Genomic DNA, 22,193 nt, shown 5'->3' with positions numbered 1-22,193 from the left:
TGCCTGGGTGATGAGATGAAGTAAGGTCAATGACAAAACCTAGTGACGTAGCATTAAGCTGTCACTGACCCTCTGATGACAGATCTCAAGAAGCAGCATATGCTTCTGGGCCACGGTTGATCACAGGCAATTGAAACCACGGAAAGGGAAATCACGGATGAGGGGGAACAACTGTAGCCACAGAACACTGGATTATATGGCGATATCATAATTTACTTATTTTCACTACTCTTTGAAAGACAATTACGCACAGGCATCTTTAACTTCACCTCTGATTCTTCCTTCAGGATGATTCCTCTGAAGTAGAATTACTACACCAAAAGGTTCAAACCTTTTAAAGACCTTTAATATAAACTGCCTTAAAAACCTCCTCCAGAAATATACCAACTTGAGTCAGTCACGGGTGTTCGTTTCACATTGCATGTATGCAGGTATTTCCAAACCCCTCTTATATGGGCTTTTTTTTTTTTTTAAGATTTTACTTATTAATTTGAGAGAGCGAGCAAGCAGGGGGAGGGGAAGAGGGGGAGAGAGAGAGAACGCAAGCTGTCTCCACACTCAGCACAGAGCCTGACACAGGACTCGACCCAACAGCCCTGAGACCACAACCTGCCCAAACCAAGAGTAAACGCTCAAATGACTGAGCCACCTAGATGTCCCTTGTATGGGCTCTAAGAAGCCCTTACAAGGCACTCTTGGAGTGAACTTTCATCCACTTAGTTTCATAATCAGAATCTGATCTCCACAATTTTGTAGGGTTCATTCTTTTATCTTTTCAAATTTCCTTTTTTTTTTTTTTTTTTTTTTTTAAAGAGAGGGAGAGAGCGCAAGAGCAAGTGGGGTTGGGGGGGGACAGTGCAGTGCAGAGGGAGAGAAAGAATCTCCAGCAGACACCATGCCCAGCATAAAGCCCAACGGGGGCTCTAACTAATGACCAGAGATCATGACCTGAGCTGAAATCAAGAGTCCTATGCTTAAGCCACTAAGCCACCCAGATATCCCAAATCTCCATTTAAAAAAAATTATTTTAAGGTAATAATCCATAAGCTTATTGATCTTTAGTTATAAGTTCTGAGAAAACATATATGGAATAATTTTTAAACTTGAACAAACAATATTTATTTGTTACATTTAAACAAGTGTAAGTTAACACATAATGTTTTCTGAATTTCTTTTTTTTTATTTTTTTTAAGATTTTATTTATTTAGGGATGCCTGGGTGGCTCAGTTGGTTAAGCAGCTGCCTTCGGCTCAGGTCGTGATCCCAGCGTCCTGGGATCGAGTCCCACATCGGGCTCCTTGCTCAGCGGGGAGCCTGCTTCTCCATCTACCTCTGCCTGCCTGTGCTTGCTCTCTCTCTCTCTCTCTCTCTGCCAAATAAATACAATCTTAAAAAAAAAGAGAGATTTTATTTATTTATTTGACAGACAGAGATCAAAGGTAGGCAGAGAGGCAGGCAGAGAGAGAGAGAGAGGAGGAAACAGGCTCCCTGCTGAGCAGAGAGCCCGATGCAGGGCTCGATCCCAGGACTCTGGGATCGTGACCTGAGCCGAAGGCAGAGGCTTTAACCCACTGAGCCACCCAGGCACCCCTGTTTTCTGAATTTCTAATATAGTACTCCAGAATAGTCTCTTAAGACTCTGGTAAGCTTTTAAACTCCATTTCATCCCAATATTCACAATTTTTTAATCAATGTTTTCTTTACTGAGGAAAAAGAAACCTATGACCATGTAAATAACATATATGCTATTAATAATGTGAATATACATGATACAAGCCACTGTCCTTGTTATTTTTTTTCAAGGTTTACTGAGCGATAGCAAAGTGACAGTACAAAGCTCCTGAGGAGGGAGGGGACCCGAGAAGGTTGCCTGGTCCTCGTTATTTAGTATGACTATTTCATTAGAACTGTACATGGACACAGTTAATAAAAGTCCTGTAAGAGACCATCAGTGGCCATAATTTGAAGTCTTAAGAGTAATGAAAAATATATTCTATATAACACTATAAATTTTACAAGTATTTAATTTCAAATTAGATATGTTCCAAAAGCTAGATCTATAAATAGAGTAACACGGGTATTTTTTTACTTTTCTTTCTCTGAATATATTCCTTAATGAGTGTTGTATCTATTAATAATATTAATGATAAGGTACCAAAATAAGACATCTTGGTAAAAAAATAGGTTGGTTAGGCTATACCTAAAGAGAAAACTACTTATAAAAAATACATTTATGTCTCGGGGTGCCTGGGTGGCTCCGTGGATTAAGCCTCTGCCTTTGACTCTGGTCATGATCTCAGGGTCCTGGGATGAAGCCCCGCATCGGGCTCTGTGCTCAGCAGGGAGCCTGCTTCCTCCTCCCCCTCTGCCTGCCTCTCTGCCTACTTGTGATCTCTGTCAAATAATAAAAATAAATTTAAAAATATATATATTTTTCTCATAACTATGGTTCAGTATTTAAGGCTTATTTCCATTTTATTGGAAAAGTGGAATGCTACTACCAAATGACTTCATTACTATCTTCCTTCACTCAAACTTCCATTTTTTTAATCTTTTAAAATTTATTTTATTTATTTATGAGCGAGTGAGCGTGCATCCAAGGGCAGGAGGTGGGGAGTGCAGAGGAAGAGCATCTCAAGCCAACTCCACACTGAGTGCAGAGTTCAATGCAAGGCTTGCTCTCACAGCTCCAACACCATGCTGAGAGCCAAAATCAAGAGTCAGATGCTTAGGGACGCCTGGGTGGCTCAGTTGGCTGAGCAGCTGCCTTCGGCTCAGGTCATGATCCTGGCGGCCTGGGATCGGGTCCCACTTAGGGCTCCTCGCTCAGTGGGGAGCCTGCTTCTCCCTCTGCCTCTGCCTACCACTCTGTCTACCTGTGCTCACACTCTCTCTCTCCCTCTCTCTCTCTCTCTAACAAATAAATAAATAAAATCTTTAAAAAAAAAAAAAAAAAAAAAGAGTCAGATGCTTAACCAAGTGAGCCACGCAGGTGCCCCAAAATTTCATTGCTAAGATCACTTTTCCTATAATGACTCAAATAAGCTTTTGGTTTTTTTGTTGTTCTAAGATTTTATTTATTCATTTGAGAGAGAACGAGCAAGTGAGCATGGAAGAGAGCACAAGCCAGAGGGAGAGGGAGAAGCAGGCTCCCCACTGAGCAGAGAGCCTGACACAGGGCTCAATCCCAAGACTCCGGGATCATGACCTAAGCCGAAGACAGCCGCTTAATCGACTGAGCCACCCAGGTGTCCCTCAAATAAGCTCTTGGATTTACCCTTGGTCTTCACCTGTGGCATATGGATAAAATGTAAAGTATGTTAAAGCATTTATAAGTGTCTCAAAAAGTATTTTACTATTAACAAATAGTTTTCCTGAAGATTTAATTCATTTCATTCTTTTCTTTTTTTTGAAATATTTTATTTATTTACTTGAGAGGGAGAGAAAGGGAGTAAGAGTGAGCACACAAGCAGGGAGAGGGGCAGAGAGAGAGGGAGGAGCAGATTCCCCGCTGAGCTCCTAAGGAGCCTGATGCGATCCCAAGACCTCAGGATTATTACCCAAGCCCAAGGCAGAAGCCCAACATACTGAGCCACCAGGCATCCCCAATCATTTCATTCATAAAATTACATTCCAAAATATGTAGTCTCTTTCAGTTTTTGTACATTTATTCAACAAATATTCACCGAGCCCGCACTCTATCATTAACAGAAAGCTCCTGTGCAGCAGGGACCGTATGTTTACATCCCAGCACGGGGCAGTCTTGCGGAAATGAACTATATACTGTGCACTAGGGAGGCCGAGACGAACAGGACACAGCACTAAACAACAGCTATCAAATAACAACCGTTACTACCTTGCCTCACTTAGGCACATCTCCATTTTTTTTTTTTTTTTAGATTTTTATTTATTTATTTGACAGAGAGAAATCACAAGTAGACGGAGAGGCAGGCAGAGAGAGAGGAAGGGAAGCAGGCTCCCCGCTGAGCAGAGAGCCCAATGTGGGACTCGATCCCAGGACCCTGAGATCATGACCCGAGCCGAAGGCAGCGGCTTAACCCACTGAGCCACCCAGGCGCCCGGCACATCTCCATTTTAAAAATAAAAAAATACCATCGAATGCGGAGGGGTTTCTTTGGAAACAAAGTGCTTCTGAAGTAACTTACTTGCTGACTTCTTTATACTGGGCTATCTCCTCAATATAAAGAAGGTCATGCAGCCGTGACTGATAGTTGGTCTTGGTCAACGATTTGTCTAAAACGGACTGGGTGAACAGCTGGTCAGCAGAGAGAGGAATTTGGTATCTGATAAGAAGGCTCTTCTCCAAATCAGTAGTTTCATTGGGTTCGAAATCTATAATAGTCTTAGAAGAAGAATCCCAACGCTTAGCTGTGGTTACTAGCTGTTGTTTTGCATGCATCAGGTATTCAAGATCTAAACGGAAACAAAAAAACACATTTATAAAGGAACACAACATTAAAATTCCCAAATAATACATTACACGTTTTGGTAGGAGCATTTTATATGCTAGAGCTCATAATTCTTAAAAACAGAACAATACAAAAACCCATTTGACAGAGAATCTTCCCCATATCAGAAATCTTTTGTCTAGCTTAACAAAATAACATAAATAGGAACCCATGTAAAAAAACAAAAAAAAACCTTTTTCTTTTAACATTAGGGTAGAATGTAACAAAAATAGTCATTAACATATTGAAAATACTGATTAACATTTAGAAATTCACTGACAGTCAAAAGAAATCTTAACTGCAGGATAAAGTCCTCCTGAGATAAAATCTATCAGGTGACCAATCACTTTTCCCCTCCTACAACCAATACCTGCCCATGACAGCAAGACGAGATCAGAAAACTGTGTCTTTTCTTGCGTAGTAAAGTGCAGTGAAACTCTCTGAAAGTCAACTTACGACAAACAAATACCTTTTAGGAAATATTCATGTAAAAAAGTACTGCTAATTCCTCATTAAAAGATGAGACGATGTAGCATTCAAATGACATTTCAGAAAAATTCAGTTTAGCCTCAGTTACATTATACCGTTAAGTAGGACACAATGTCAAAATGAATGACTGTTCAAGTTCTGACATCTCTGGGAAAAAACTGGAGCATAGTACCAGCACAGGATGAAATTTATCGTAACATAGATTCTGAGCCCTGGGGAGACGCGCTCTGACTGCAGTGCGTGTGACATTTCTATTTGGTGGAACATACATATCCCTGTAAATATGAAACGTAACTAAAAGGGGAAAAAGAAGTTGCCTGACTGACTCATTAGGCTGAGATCCAGTTTTAATGTAACATAATTGAAAAGATGGCTTCACAAATGAGGTTAAAATTTGGGACGATATAATAAGAAATTTAAAGAGACATCAGCTGGTCTTCAAAACACAAAAATAAATTACCCTGTACTATCTTTGCAATGAGAGAACAATACATAACTGCCATGTATGGCTTAGTGAAAGATTTTCCTATATTAAAATGTTATATATAAACTACAAACATATTAAGCATAATCATCCAAAAGACATTTCTCAATACTAGAAAACAGTTTATCCTAATATCTTAGTAAAGATTCAAATGCAAAGGACCTAATTTCTTGCCTTTGCTCCTTGAAAAGGTATTTCTAGATGCCACTTTTAATTATTTCTCAAAGGATAAAATAAATACAACCATAATCATCAAGTTTTAGGATGGCCTGCATTCTTAGAATACACTGGATGAGATGAGGATGGTGTTTTTGCAATAGCTTCAAAAGTAGAAGTTTCATAAAGTAAACTAACCATATTTTCTTCCTAAATCATCCAAAATGTGGACCCTGTCCTTTCGTTCATTAAATCATAGGTACAAAAAATACTTAAGCTACACAAATGCCAACATTTCTAAGAGATCATACTATCACTAAAAATCAGATGATAATCATTGTCAAAAAACAAGGATGTACATAAAAATCTATTTTCCTTAATTCAAAAGTCAAGAGAAACAGCAATGGTACAGTATGACAAACCAAAAAACCAGCTCTTTAAAAATAAGAACTAAACTCCATATACTCTCAAAGAATCACTGTAATAGATAATAAAAAGATGTCCACTATTTGGAGATAGGGCAATTGTATTTCATAATTTTATTTTAAATAAGAAATTGAATCAGACTATGCCTTGAACAACATTATGTTCATTCATATTCTTTAAAAAGCCACTAATTATTTCTAACTGATTTTCAATTTTAAGTAACTGGGATAATAAGAAACCGAAAATAATTGAGCTTTCCTTTTAAAAACATTTTTGTGTCACCTATTTAGTATGCAAAGCAAATTACACAGACAGTCATTCTACTCTGGACTACAAGTACTCAGTCTTTCCGGGAAAAGTGGCGTAAGAAACAGTGTTTGTTTTTCTCATCTTACCTAGACAGTGCCATGATTTCCACCCTGTTTTTATGAAATTATTAAAATTCGTGTCTCCAGCAGGTAGCACAATTTCAAAACAATTCCCAAACAATGTTAAATTTATTTTTAAGTGACTGTAAATATACCACAGGAGAGGGCAGGGTTCAAGGAACAGAAAGAAGAACGCTGAAAAACATCCAAGTGTGCCAACATCAAAAAGTCCACAAATTACTGATCTCCGTCATTAACTCAGACATCAGAAATGAACTGTGGCCAGCAACTACTAAGGACATATTTTGCCAAAGCTACTGCTCTTTCCCTACTTCATCTGAACTGAGACAAGCTTTTCTGCCTCCAACCCTCTGACTTTTAAGAAACAGTTTATTAGGCCTTTTCAAACACCCACCTAACTTCCAGTCCTTAAAGGTTTAGGTCTTAAGAGTCCCTGTTCAAAGACTTTTTTTCTTAAAGATTTATTTATTTTAGAGAGAGAAAAAGGGACAGAAAGAAAGGGAAAGGGGGGCACCTGGGTGGCTCAGTGGGTTAAGCCTCTGCCTTCGGCTCAGGTCATGATCTCAGGGTCCTGGGATCGAGTCCCATATGGGGCTCTCTGCTCAGCGGGGAGCCTGCTTTCCTCTCTCTCTCTCTGCCTGCCTCTCTGCCTGCTTGTGATCTCTCCCTGTCAAATAAATAAAATATTAAAAAAAGAAAGGGAAAGGGAGAAGAGGGAGAGAGAGAGAGCAGGGGAAGGGGGGGAGAGGGAGAGAGAGAGAGAGAGAGAGAGAACCTCAAGCAGACTCCCCGCTGGGCACAGAGCTTGATGCAGGGCTCGATCCCACCACCCCGAGAGATCATGATCTGAGCCGAAATCAAAAGTTGGATGCTTAACTGACTGAGCCACCCAGGCACCCCTTAAAAGCCCCTTTGCAACTAGAGGAGGGAGAGGAGGTTCCCCATGGGTAACATTACAACCGGGCCTCACCGCAACCACACCTCCAGCACGCAGCAGCAACTGCCAACGTCTGAACCACGCATGTGTGCTACTGGGGGCAGCTGGGCCAGTCCATCCCTAGAAAGTACTTTTCTTCAACCTAGATGAGGCTAACGTGAAAAACACTCTGCCAAGAAGACAAGTGGACAGGCTAAGGATCAATACTCAGAAAACCATGTATGGAGAGCTTAACACTGACTTACTAACCAACTCCTCCAGTAATAAATCCCAAAGCAAATCTGACAGAATTATAAACCTGTAGGACCTGTTACGCTGAGATGTGGTAGGCAGAAGCTATAAACATACTTTAAGAGAAATTCAGAAGAAAAAGTTAAAGATAATTAGAATATACCTAATTTTTTGAAGATAACATAAGGGAAGAGTTGCTACTTCCACAAACAGAATTCAAGCTTGGAATGCCTATGTGGACACAAGACATGCTTCCCAACTTCCCTGGTCCTGCTGACTGAGAACAGCAATGCCTCCTCATTCAGCCACATAGTTACTATTCTAACAAAGCATCCAAAAGGTTGGTTTAGTTTTCTCTTGAAGAATATAATATAGCAGACTTGAAAACTATCCTTAACAGAACCTGGAGAGTAGACAAGAAAAAGGAGAAAAAAAAAAAAAAATCCAGTGTCCTAGCCTAGCACAAGGGTGGATGTAGAAGCAGCGTGCGATAAATAAATGCATACAGAATATATTCAGAACAGCTCTACTTATTAGGAATTAAAGAGAATGAGATGAAATGATTCTCAACTCTGAAATCAGAAGTAAACACTCTTCCTTAGGAAACATTTTGGTCATGTCTTTACAAGTCTGAACTGCCCAAAGTAACAAAAAAATTACAAATCTGAAAGTAATCCCAAACCATCCTTTCAGCTATCCACTTCAGTAACATTCCTTTCCCAAAAATTGCTACAGAGAAACAAGATTAGCATCTCTTAGCTTACCTATATTGTCTGTCCCTATCTTCCATCTCTTAAACCAAATAAAATTTAAAACAGCAAAATAACAGCATAGGAGTACCTCATTACTTTTTTTTTTTTTTTTTAAAGATTTTATTTATCTATTTGACAGAGAGAGAGATCACAAGTAGGCAGAGAGGCAGGCAGAGAGAGAGGAGGAAGCAGGCTCCCTGCTGAGCAGAGAGCCCGACGTGGGACTCGATCCCAGGACCCGAGATCATGACCCGAACCGAAGGCAGCAGCTTAACCCACTGAGCCACCCAGGCGCCCACCTCATTACTTTTTTACATGCTTCTACTCAATATTTATCTTCTATTGACAAGTACAGTGTTTTTTTTAATCTATTTTTCTATGACTTTTCATACTATCAGCATCTATATCGATCCTGACAGAGATACATCTATATATAACCTGCCCTTAATTTACCACCAACTTTGGCATTTGGAGACAAATTTTTAAGTCATACTAAATTTTAATGTAAATGTTAACATACACTGCTAGACTCAAAGGAGAGAAATGTGTACTACCGAGTTTTCAATTTTAAACATAAGAATTAATTTTCAACATGTAATTTCCAGATATTCAAAGCAGAATTCCAAATCAATTTTGCCAAGCAAAAACGTTCCATTACTCAAAGTCATAGGATAAAGTGCATAATGCAGTTCGTTTTCTAAGCAAAGGGACAACTCACTAACTTCCTTCTTTTGTAAATGGTCTCCCGTCACGTATTTCTGAGAGGCGTGTCTTTAATTCACAGTAATTTTTTAGTGCATACAGTTTCTCTTGCTGAACATAAGCCTAACCTGAACCTTTCCCCAACAAGGAAAAAGCACTGGAAAAAAGCAAAGTTAAAGTCATACCTATTACCTGAACAGTTCGCAGAATTGTCATTTACAACTAAAACATGGCCTACAAACAGAAAAGGTTTGCATGCTTTAGATACTATAAAAACAGGGGTGCCTGGCTGTCTCTGTCAGTAGAGCCTATGACTCTTAATCTCAGGACTGTGAGTTCAAGCCCCACAGTAGGTGTGGAACCTACCTAAAATAAAAAATAAAATAAAAGTAAAGAAATAGGTATCATGAAAATTATACTTTAAAAAATGGGACACTTGGGTGGCTCAGTTGGTTAAGCATCCAACTGTTGGGTTTTGGTTCAGGTCCTGATCTCAAGGTTGTGAGATCGAGCCCCCACTGAGCTCCACACTCAGCAGGTAGTCTGCTTGATATTCTCTCTCCCTTTCCCTCTGCCCCTCCCCCCCACTTACACCTGTGCTCTAGATCGCCCTCCCTCTCTAAAATATATAAATAATTTTTAAAAAAAGAAAAGAGTAGGGAAAACACCAAAAAACTAAAAATTACCACAACAGGTCAGCTAATGTCAGTAATGACCAGAAACATCAGCCCAAACGTCGCCTAGCTTGCCTAAACCTAAATTTAAGGTTTTCTGTCTATAATGTTCACCCCCTTCCCTCATCTGCCTTAATAGTATCAAAATCTCCCATCGGAAAATACATTTTGTACATTCTATATAATTGTCTTCTTGTAATAATTGTTTTTCCTGGCCTTGAAGTACAAATTTCACTATGTGAAACTATTTTGTTTCCGAATTAGTTCAAGAAAATGTTTAATTTTTTTCAATTATTTTCTATGATGTAACGACTTAGAAGCAAAACCTTGTTTAAAGAAATAAGCAAAGATAACAAACTGCAAAGTGGCCACTAAACGGATATAAAGAACTATCACAAAAAGGGGGTAAGGCATCATATTAGTTCCAAATGGGAGGATAGACTTGACTGTATTAATTCCTTCTACCATATCTGTATAAAATATAAAATCATTTGGTTTTCTTTTTTTAAATATTTTGCTTATTTATTTGAGAGAGAGAGAGCAGAGAGCACAAGCAGAGAGGTGGGAAGAGGGGCAGAGGGAGGGGCAGAATAAATTCCCTGCTGAGCAAGGAGCCTGATGCAGGACTCCATCCCGGGTCCCCGAGATCATGACCCAAGCTGAAATCAGAAACTTAACCCACTGAGCCACCCAGGTGCCTCAAATTCATCAAATTTTCAAACTGATACATTAGAAACCAAAGAAATGGAACTCCCACACTCAAAACATGGGTCATCTTGGACAACTTCTCTTCCACAAACTTCTCTTGTATTCTCTTGCCAAGATCCACAGGTGCCATGGTTTGAAGGGCTCAGGTCTTCTCAGTCCCTCCTCTGCATGCACCCTAGCCCCAGGCCTCCCTTTGCTAAAACAATTCTCCTCCTCTCTTCCTACTTTCTTCATTCTACTTACAAGCCAGGAATTATCCTAATCATGGCTCATGATAAAATCAACAGCTACCATTTACTGAATGCCTATTGTGTATCAGATACTGTACAGGGTTTATTTTCCATCTCACGGTGATCCTCTAAGATAGAATGTTCTAGGCCCACTTAAAAGAGGTTTCCACATGAAGCTCAGGAATGTCAAGTACCCTGCACAGGTACTCAGAGCACCCATGAGGGTGCCCTGAAATCCTCATCATCACCCCCTTCCCTCATCTGCCTTAATAGTGTCATTTTCTCTTACTTTTTTAATGCAATCATGTAACATATTATTTACTACATAGGCTTTCATCAACAAGATACAGGCTCTTGACAACACAAACTTCTTTCTATAGGAATATGAGTCATGAGTTACAAAACACCAATCTAAAAGCAAACTTTTCGGGGCGCCTGGGTGGCTCAGTGGGTTAAGCCGCTGCCTTCGGCTCAGGTCATGATCTCGGGGTCCTGGGATCGAGTCCCGCGTCGGGCTCTCTGCTCAGCAGGGAGCCTTCCTCCTCTCTCTCTCTCTCTCTGCCTGCCTCTCTGCCTATTTGTGATCTCTCTCTGTCAAATAAATAATAAAATCTTTAAAAAAATAAAATAAAATAAAATAAAATAAAAGCAAACTTTTCTAATACAACACACATGGAAGCCAAGAACGTCCTGAGAGTTACACTGGAAAGCGGGAAATAAGTGTTAATCTCTCTTCATGATTTTAAAAGGGTGCTTCCTAATAGTTCTCAAGTTCTAGTCTCTAAAAGCAATGCCCTAGCATGGGGTAGGCAAACCACAGCACGCAAGGTAACTCCAGCCTGCTGTCACTTTTAAAAATAAAGTTTTATTGGAGCACAGTCATGCCCATTTGCTTCCATATCAGCTACAGTGGTGCAGAGCGGAGTGGTTGCAACAAACACCATCTGCCTGGAGACATCTAAAAGACTATCTGACTTTTTGCAGAAAAAAATTGCCAAAGAGCTCCTATACTAACAAACATAATTAAATATTCTTAGTTTGTCAACTGTTTGGCTACAGGAATTAACATATTCTGATTCCAAAGGGTACTGAGAAGATGAAAAAATACAGTACAACAGAATAAAAACAGGTATAAGGGATCAAAATAAGTAAGAAATAAGGTTTAAGTGAGGCTGAAATAAGTCTGGGTAATATTAGCACACACACTAGAAGGTAATGCCTAATTGTTCAATCTGGACCCAAATGTTGCTTTAACCTTACCAGCAGCTGAAGGAAAGAAGGAGACAAAACTAGTTCCACCTGCTCATTGTGTCCAAAAAATAAAATCCTAGCATTTGCTCATGAACAAAACTTCTAGGTTCTCATAAATGGGACATGGTGGTACATAGCAAAAAACACTCTCCACAATATGGTTATGGTCTACGTAATATGAAGTATCACACAAAGTGTTTGTTAAATAAATATTTAGTATTCATTAAAAAATAAAAAAGCACCTATAATCTAACCAAAAGCCAAAGAAATGCAGGGAAATGTGCCCTTTCCCTTGTCACGTTGGAGCTTGGCATAAAACTTAGCAACAGGCAGTAATGTAACTACGTACAAAGTAATTATCATCTTCTGTAGGTGTTTACATGTTGAAAGCAGGGCCCTCTTCCCAGGAACACAGAGCAGATCCTACTAAAGGCACCACAGCTCCTTTACCAGTGAATATATAAAACTAACCTATGAAATCTTCTACTGAGGGCTTTTCATTCAAAGATACCGTACTAAAGTCAGCAAAGTTAACTGGAGACTCAGTCAGACATGCAAACAGACATTGGAGGTGTACTCACGATTACCACTGAAATAACGGTCTACCCAAATTAATACTGAAAGGTTTTATGGTGCTAAAATCATCTTACTTTAAAAACAAAGCTAGCAGACCAAAACAGACCTGATCATCTACTCATAGAAATTGAAGGAAGCTCAAAGCAAGTTTGCCTGATGACTGCAGAGCAAACCAGGGCACAATGTGAACCATTCTAATCCCATTACACAGTAAATGAGTCGATTGCTCTGGGATTTTTTTCCTTATTATTCTCTCTCTATCCATGGAATATTTAGGGGCCAATACATATCTTTTAATACTGCCATTATAGTGCCTTTTAATACATCGTATCAGGGGAAAAAAGTCTAAATATTACCTTCTGTAGAAGCTGCATCAATCATTACTCTTTGCATGAGTACTGGTTCCAATCCAAAGTCGAAAACTATGGTTTGGCGAAAAGTTCCAAATATTTCTGTGTTAAATGCTATCCCGACTTTATACACGTAATGATCTAATCCATTTTGGGCCATCTTTCCTCCTATCCATTCTTGACAGTTTTCTGGGACTTCTTGTGATACCTGGGTAGTACTATCTCCGGCAGATATTGCAATGATACTAAAATGAGGACGATGAGCATCATAAAGCAATGCTACACGATACAGCATTCTTGCAGGCTACAAGGAAGTTAAAATAATTCATTGAGTACAAGGGGGTGAAAAATCCAGCTGTATTTGGGCTCTTCAATGAAAATATTCCCATAAGGGACTTTTACTTTCCCATGCTTCTAAGAGACTATGTTAAAAGTACAAATTGTGTTTATAAGCCATTTAAGAAAAAAAAATGAGAATGGTTAAAAAAAAATCAGTTGTTAAAATTATATATTTATGATGTCATTTATAACTCAGTAAAGCTGAAATTTTAAAAAATTATATATTTATGCTATATCTCTAGCCTTCCTACTCTTTCTAGGATATGCTCATCTTTCTTTGTGGCAAAAGCTCTATCACACGGTTAGATCACTGACCTCCAACTTTCCATACCTTTGGCCTAAAAAAGTTTTATCTCGGTTCAAGTAGGAAGTCTTCATAAGAGAGCAGTTACCTCTGAAGGCACTGGATTGGGTTCAAGGCCAAAGCTAAATGTTCCCAGATTGTTCATCCCAAGATGTAGAAGCCACAGTGGAAGAAATGCCACCAAAAGGTACGCAGAACTTTTCCACTGCACACATTCACAGAAAAGTTTGACTCTGCTTCATTCTTAAATTTGTAATATTATATTCAAGACAGGAAGCACTGCAGAAAACGTCTCATATTAAGACCACATTATTACAGAATCTGTGACTTCATCAAATATAAAAACAAGATGTGACTGTTTAAATATCTTAGAACTGCCAGATTAAACAATTCAATTTGTAAATAGTCAATTATAAGCCATGAACCCCATCCTATGTTCCAACTTTGGAAGACAATATATCAAAGACCACTTTATCAAATTAGTAAATTAGCAAACATCTAAATATCTATAAAGATTTTTATCTCAAAACCTAAAAATATTATACCTTTAATGAACAAAGTACAGAAATACACTTTAGCACAATACAGAACCTACTTAAGATGTACTTAGATTAAAACATTTTCAGTGCTCTAACACAGAGATTTAAAGGTCACAGAAAGCCTTAAGAAAATAAAAAAAAAATTTACATTCTCTAATTAGCACAAAATTCATACCTTACAAGTAAGAGCAAAGGTCCATGTCTGGTGAGACTTTTTGGTGTTGACAGTGACCGACAGATCAGGATTATGCTCTACTTTTACTCCTTCTATACATTCACTAAGCTGAAAATAGAGAGTAATTAATGTTATATTTTTAGTCCCCAAAGCACAAACAAAAACTTGTGGCATGGTAAATAACTATCAACAGTAAAGATGTTGATGGAACTGTTTACAAAGTAAGATGCTTTTTATACATTAATTTTATAAGAACAAAATACAACAAAGCTTAGACAAGACATAAGAAAATTAATAACAACAAAATGGCAGTAAACACTCCCTGAATGAAGATTAACATAATACCTGCAAATCTCCACAAATAGCTTAGTTCTGCTCTTTATTTTAGCAAAAGGGTCTACTTTTGCTACAAAAACACTTTATCAAGAATCAAGTTCTTCATACAGAGGATAAGGAAATAAATCAAAATAGCACAAAATAAAGTCAAGACTCAAACAAGGTCATCGTTTAAAACAAACAAACAAAATAAATAAAAAATGCAGTTTATTTTCCTCACCACTTTCTCAGGAGATAATGAATTCATCCACTTTTCTATCAAGGTTTCCATGTAACTGCCTGAGAGCTGTTTATTCTCATTTTGCTGTTTCAATTTTATCAAGCGTGAAGCATATCTTTTCTGCCATTCTGCTAGTTCTTCCTGGGAATGTGCTGAAGTACACTGCGCACCATACCTACAGATTCCTTGCTCTAAAAATCTAAGTAGAATAGGAAAGACTGTTTTATCATATACTTTGTTGGACCATTTAAAAGATAAACTTCCAGCATTTGCCCTCCGATTCTTCAATAACAAAAACAAAACTTCATCTCCTGAAAGGCCGTATTTATCACACTGACTTGCACAGAGGAGGAAGAAGAGGTTTCAAGAACATTTATAACAGTTAATCACTACAGCAACTTTCCATACTCAGCGACTTCTTTTTTTGGAATACGAGGATGCTAAAGCAAAGCATAATCAATCATAACCACCCCTCGCCCACAAAACCGGCATCGAAAAGGTAGCTTCCTCCTTCATGATGTAACAACTCTATTTGGACAATTCTTCTTAGAGCAGAATTTTCCTAAAGCAACACTGACATCAAGTGGAACAATGCATCAAACACAGGTGTGCCCTACTTCTCAAAATGGTATCACCTAAAGACAATTCTCTACACACTAGAATTTCATTCTGAAAAAAAAAAAAAATGTTACTATAGCATTAAATTATCATCTTAAGGCTTCTACTTTTCACCTTCAAATGTAAAGCCTTTACTCTTTTCTATATTACTATCACCTGTATTTCATTGAAAATACTGGACTATATCCATTTGCTTGAGTTTTAAATAAATTAAGAATAAAAGCTCTATATTAGAATCACAATTAATTTAATAGATTAAATTCTTCAATGGTAAATTCCTAAATGTTCATATTAAAGGACAGAGTTAATGGTTTCTCAGTGTTTATGACTCAGAATATTCAACTGAAAATTCAGTGGTCAAAACAGATAAAAATGCAAAACTTTGTTCATTTTTTTAAGTTTTAAATGTCCTACAAAATTATGGGTTTAGCCAGTTTTTAAACAACTGAAACATCAAAAAATTAAAGATCTTCTGAACAAAAAATGAAAATTAAACTATAAGTAGCAAAATAGAGATGAGAAGTATAATATTTTATGTATTTTTTTCAACTGAAAAAATATGGACAGTAAGAAATATAAAACGAACCACAGCACAATGTAAATTATCAAATGGTTCGTCCTATTTGAAAAGATGACTGTACTTAAAGCTTTTCTTAATGATACAAAGTACTGGAACTTAAATTATACTACTTATTAAGTTCTCTTACGCTTTCTAAGACACATTCAAAAAATCACATATTTGTTTCTCTTAAGTACGTCTTAATGAGCCAAATATTTCTTTGTTTTTCTACTGCTTTGTTTTAAGTTATTTCTTTAAATACTAAAGGTTTGATATTCTTACTGGCCTATAAATGTTCTCACATTTCCTCTGCATAGGACTCCGTTCTACCTGTACTACAACATGATGCCGCCAGGATTTTTGAAATTTACTACTCAGTTTCTTTATTTCTACTATAAAATCATATCTGACCCTGACTACTCAATTACCAGAACTATATATGCAATTTCCTTCATTATCAAAAACAACCTATAGTAATGAGAATTTACATCTAAAATCCCTACTACTACTTACAGAAAGAACTGGAGTGTACCTTTCAGAATGTGACTTTAATAATTCTTTCCAGCTTAACAACGATTGACTTTTGAAAGGTTAGCCCTTCAAATAGAAATTACTCATAAATTATATATAAGGACAACATGAAGATAATAGATTTTTTTAGAAAAGTTATTAAAATAATTTAACATTTCTTCATCTAGTTTATGCTCTACTTCAAGTTATATAATTTCAATTCAATCACTGTAAGTTAGAGGTACATTTCACACAAATAAGAGACCAGAACTAAATTCAGTCACAATAATTCAACTGGTTTTATAAAAGACTTCTATACAAAGTCTTAACAATCCCAATTTAGATCACTGTTGTTTGTAATTAAAAGAAGGCTCACTGATATGGCCTTGACTTTTATTTAATGATAATGACCATTAATTATGGCTTCTGTTTCACATTGAAAGTAAACCATTTTACTCAATCATTATACTTCTTCCTTCACAGATTATCTTCTTTAACTTGGAATTACTACTCTTCAGAAAGTGAAGGAAAATTATCTATCCTTTGAATAAAGACATGTCATTGGTTTAAAAAAAAAAATCACGTTACCTTTTACACAAAGTATATTCCTCGCTGCTTGTGATTCCCCTAGGTGGTGGGCGGAAATGCCAACCATTACAAGATCCTAGAGAGTAATCAGGATATATAGTCTTATCATTTGAGGCTTGCTAATAATTCTGATATTTTAATGTGTAAGAAATACTATAAACCCTCCACACACATCATCCTAGATGATGTAAAAAGGACATGACATAATTGCCTCTATCAAAAAAGTAATCTACCAATCAAATGAGTTAAATTCAATTAACCACAGGAAACTCAGACATCACTGAAGTAGTTACCCAGCAACTAAATCGGGTCGATGACCCTGACTCTATCCTAGCCACTGGTGGATATATTTCCAATGCAGTCTCTTCCCTAACAACTAAAGGGGGAAATGCTGGCATGCTTGTCATTTCTTAAGTATAAAATGTGTCTCTATCAGAATTATTTCAGGAATGAGGAAATTATCATAACCTGGAAGGAAATTATGTAGAACAAATTCAATACTGCATATTGAGTGAAAAGTTCCACATTATTACCCATGTTCTTTAGGATTTGTCTGGCACATGTCATTGTATCAAGTAATCAAGCCTTTTTTACAACTGACATAAAGTTCAAAACATTGAATTCTGACATAAGAGCTAAAAAAAAAAATAACATTTGTTTACTTCTGAATACAATGAGCTTTGATTCGTTTAGGTAAAAGTTCCAAATAAACCAAAAAAAAAATAAGGCTTAAGAAAGAAAAGGCTAGAGCAACAAAGGCTGAGCAGCACCAAGTTTTCAAGGACCTCATGGCCATTCTCTATTTCCTCACAAATCATGTGCTACCACCCCCACCCCCACCCCAAAAAAAGATATTCAGCCAGGATGAGTTTAAAGCCATGTCTCATCCCTTTCCAGCTGTGTAACTGGAAAAACTACTGAACCTTAATAAACATCAGTTTCATCACTTATCAAAAAGATGGAGAAGCCAACACATGTTTTTGTGAAAGCTGCTACCACGGTACACAGTATCCAACAAGCACTCAATGAACGTTGGTCCCTCTTTCCTTTCCTCTGGCAAGAGAAGAGGAGGTCGTGGATTTTAACTGTGGCAGGAACAACTTAGCTTCCAGATCAGGACTTCCAAAAAGTAGTAATCAGACTAGCCTGGGACAGAACAAGGTAAAGACTCCCCACTACATGGAGAATGTAGCAACTTGACATTGCTAACAATGAGGTTTACTTACACTGAGCTACATGGAGGCAGGAAAAGGATACTTCCTACCTCCCTGACTCCATTATGCTATGAGAAGGGGCCAGTGGAAAAAATGCTTTCATCTACACCTACTTCTTGAAATTAAATTTGTATGTTCTCTCCAAACCTCCACTTATATGTACTGTAACTCAGTAAATGTCCTCCCAATAACCAATAACAAAGCGACGCCAGCAATTACAGCTAGAAGGAACACAGAGTGTGGTACTTACCCCCTTCCAAGTCTTCCACGTGATATCCAGACAGGACGTTACTAGTGGCTGTCTGAAATTTTCCAAATGAAAATGTTTTTATAATAAGAAATAACCAGTTGATGTTGAATTAAACTTGGATGTTTTCAACATTTTTTTTAAGGCTGAGCTTGAATACTTAGAAATTTTAATACACATTAATATTTTAAACAGTATTTTTTGCATCCATCTCTGCTCTATGTTAAAGTATGTTTAAATACAGAAAACAGGTACTTATGTGGCCTTCGTTAAGGAAACGGATAGAGATTCCCTATATAAAAATTACCTGGTAGTTAACGATAAAGTCCACGGAGTAGTGCCTCCATTCATTTATTCATTTCACTCTCCTCTTCCTAACATCTAGAGAATGACCAGCTAGAGAGGTGCCTTTCTCCTGCACTGAGTGCAACACCACCACTGTGGGGCCTGGAGCACATCCTGCTGGTCCCCCTCGCTCTGGGATAAGCCCCTCTCCCATGATGGAGCGGAGGACCCACTCACTCTCCCTGGTTTTCTTGACTCAGGTCCCCTTGGTGCACATAAATCCCCAATCGACTCCTTTGGTTCTAATTTTACTCTAAACTCTACACCTCCCATTTCAACTGAGTGCCAGCCACAGCACTTTTTCTTACTTTTCTTAACAACCGACACCGTTTTATAGGCCGGATCACTGTCAGCCATGCACAGATCCACTGCCAACAGCCTGACTCTCCTTCTACATTCCCACGGCTCACAGAGGACCAGGCACATAATGGGTGCCCAGTAAAGGCATCCAGGATGGGATGGTGGCTGGACAGATGATCATCCATGCACTTCAAACAAGTATGCCCAAAATTAAATTCATCATCTTTATCCCAAATCTCATCGTCCTTCTCATGCTCCTTATCTCGTGTTAATACTCCCAAGGAGAGCAAGACTAAAATTCTGAAATCCATCTTGAACTCTCCCTCTTCTGTCCTACTCCTGAGTATTCTCTAAATCTTGCCCAACGAGGTCTAGAATGTCCCTCATAATCTGTCTCATACTCTTTACTCCCACTGCCACTATCCTGGCCATGGCTCTCATCTGTCCCTGAACCAAATGACTACCATGCTAACCTGTACCAAGTCACCGCTAGGTCTTTACCTAGCACCCCCATTCTTTAATCTTCTGCCTTCCTGGTCTCCCCACAGACTATTAATCTCTCTTCTCCCTGCTTATACTTCCATTGCCACACTTACTAACCACAAGCAGCCTGCCCCATGGGTACAGTAGCTATGTGCATCTCCAACTGGCCCACCAGGTTGTTTTTCACAGATTATCTCAGCTTCCCAAAACCCAGAGATCCTTGAACAGCACAGGAGCTCAGTAAACGTGGAACTGAATCAGAGAATACAGCATCCCAACATGAAATTTGGAATGTCTATACTGTAGAGATGATGTCTAAATGCTAATTGGGTATAACTGAAACAATAATATCATTATAATTCATATGTCATTAATTAAACTGGACTTTTCAGGTTGAGCTGGAACTAAATCACCATTAATACTGTTTCTATAGGAAGATGCCTCCTGATTCTCCAACTACTTACTAAAAATGTTTAAAGACAACCCATTCTTTCTGGAAAATGAGGACTGACTATAAGAATACATAAGCTAGGGGCGCCTGGGTGGCTCAGTGGGTTAAAGCCTCTGCCTTCGGCTCAGGTCATGATCTCAGGGTCCTGGAATCAAGCCCCGCATCGGGCTCTCTGCTTGGCGGGGAGCCTGCTTCCCTTTCTCTCTCTCTGCCTGCCTCTCTGCCTGCTTGTGATCTCTGTCTGTCAAATAAATAAATAAAAATCTTAAAAAAAAAAAAATACGTAAGCTGAATCAAGAGTAATTGTTTACATTACCAGGGTGCTATGCTCACAAAAAAGGTACATATTAAAAACTCTCTTTAAATTCTACAAGCAAGGTGTAAGTGTCATAGGTCCCACACCAGCTTTTAAAATATGATCTCAGGGGCGCCTGGGTGGCAGTCAGTTAAGCGCTCAACTCTTACACTCAGCTCAGGTCATGATCTCAGGATTGTGAGACTGAGCTCCACATCAGGCTCCCTGCTCAGCATGGAGTCTCCTTCTCAAGTTTTTCTCTCCCTCTCCCTCTACCCCTCTCCTCGCTCTCTCTAATAAATAAATCTTTAAAAAATTACTTTTCATCTTCATCAAATTTATAAATATAAAAGCTAAAAGCTCACTTCATGTGTGAATTTAAAGTACCTCCTCTAAAAAATTTATCAAAATCGGGGCATCTGGCTGGCTCAGTTGATGGGAGTATGCAGCTCTCAATCTTGGGGTTGTGAGTTTGAGCCCCACGTTAGGGGCAGAGATTACATAAATAAATAAACTTTAAAAAAAAAGTCTTAAAATTTTATCAAAATAAATTTTCCCAATATGCAAGAAAAAAATAGAAATAACATATTTCAGTCCTAGGACAAAGCTGAAAGCATTGAGAACAGGTAGAAGGAAGACGCCACGGCATGCTTCCCGGGTCAGCATCTGCAATGATGTACAAGCGAGCAGGCGCGCCTGCGCTGACACCACAGCTCACCGGCTGGTGGGGTTTGGAGAACAGCGCATCTGCCCCACAAGGGCTCGTAAGACTGAGAAGTTTAGCCCGGGCTTAGGATTTAGCCACCATGGCTTTTAGGTTCCAAAGTACTGTGTTTTGGGGTCTTTTTTAAACACCTTTTTATATGTTCAGACCCCAGGACAGAAAGGCAATATCAATTAGTTTATGATCGATCTTTAGTTTGTACTGACACCTTCACGAAAAGCAGCCAAATTTCATATTGCTAGAATGTCTACAAATTTACCATCAGATCTATTAATTTGATATTTTAAATCTTTATATTCAGGTTTTGTTTCCATTAGTTAGCCTTGAGTTCATGTCTTTATCCTTATCCTCTAGCATTTAAATGCCAGCTCAGTTCAATCTTTAAAACAAATTGTTTCTAAATTTTTTAATACGTCATGTGCAATAATAAGGGTTTCATTGTTTGTTAGCTTTTTCTAGACGGAGTTTTTTTAATAATATGAGTTCACTAGCCAAAAAAATACTACATTGGTTACAGAGATAAGTTAACTATAAACAAAAGTTAAGTCACTTCTCCCCAAAAGGACAGTTATAAAATAGGAGTCAAGTGATACTTGAGGCCTTACATGTGAGAGCATTATAAATATTAAAAATTAAAATTTGTATATAAATACGTAATATATATCTCTGTGTGTGATTATCAGATGTAAAGCTGGTAATTCAATAAAGGCAATAAAAAAGAAGCCAGCCAAAACTTTTAATAAAATGAAAAGTCATCTTATTTTACATTCCATGTTGAAAATCTAAATTTATCAGTCCTCCTCTAAGCCTTAGAAATTAAAAAGACTGCATATATACAAGAAAGGAAATGGCTCTGAAGTTAATTAGAGCTTACTGATACTCAATTTATAGTAAGACAAAGAAAATAACATTTGTTTAAAGCCTCTATAATTGCAGCAAAACAAACAGTATCTTCATCCAGCTCATGCAATTTATGATGACTGTCTTTGCTTAATGTTTGTCAGTATGTGACACATATTATCAGAGTTAGAACAGGAAAGCAAGCCACAGGAGGTCACAGTCTACGCCTGGGCCTCTGTTCTTTCTCTGCACCACGTGCAGCGCCCTCCCCCTCACTCACTA

At 38.0% G+C, this 22,193-nt stretch overlaps 1 protein-coding gene across 6 annotated transcripts in view; it reads right to left on the bottom strand.

Annotated features, from left to right (window-relative positions):
* The window catches only part of HELZ (helicase with zinc finger), a 162,614-nt gene that overhangs the window by 94,150 nt on the left and 46,271 nt on the right, over positions 1–22,193 (bottom strand). For all 6 annotated transcript variants that reach the window (XM_032322670.1, XM_032322674.1, XM_032322671.1 and 3 more), the window contains 6 exons: positions 18,477–18,528; positions 17,013–17,088; positions 14,738–14,936; positions 14,182–14,289; positions 12,831–13,128; positions 4,167–4,434 (listed from right to left, as the gene is read on the bottom strand). In XM_032322670.1, coding sequence (XP_032178561.1) covers positions 4,167–4,434; positions 12,831–13,128; positions 14,182–14,289; positions 14,738–14,936; positions 17,013–17,088; positions 18,477–18,528 — 1,001 coding nt within the window. The remainder of the gene's footprint in view (positions 1–4,166; positions 4,435–12,830; positions 13,129–14,181; positions 14,290–14,737; positions 14,937–17,012; positions 17,089–18,476; positions 18,529–22,193) is intronic.

This window comes from Mustela erminea, chromosome 18 (genome assembly GCF_009829155.1).
Source record: "Mustela erminea isolate mMusErm1 chromosome 18, mMusErm1.Pri, whole genome shotgun sequence".
Lineage (NCBI taxonomy): Eukaryota > Metazoa > Chordata > Mammalia > Carnivora > Mustelidae > Mustela > Mustela erminea.
This window is presented reverse-complemented; position numbering and strand designations above follow the sequence as displayed.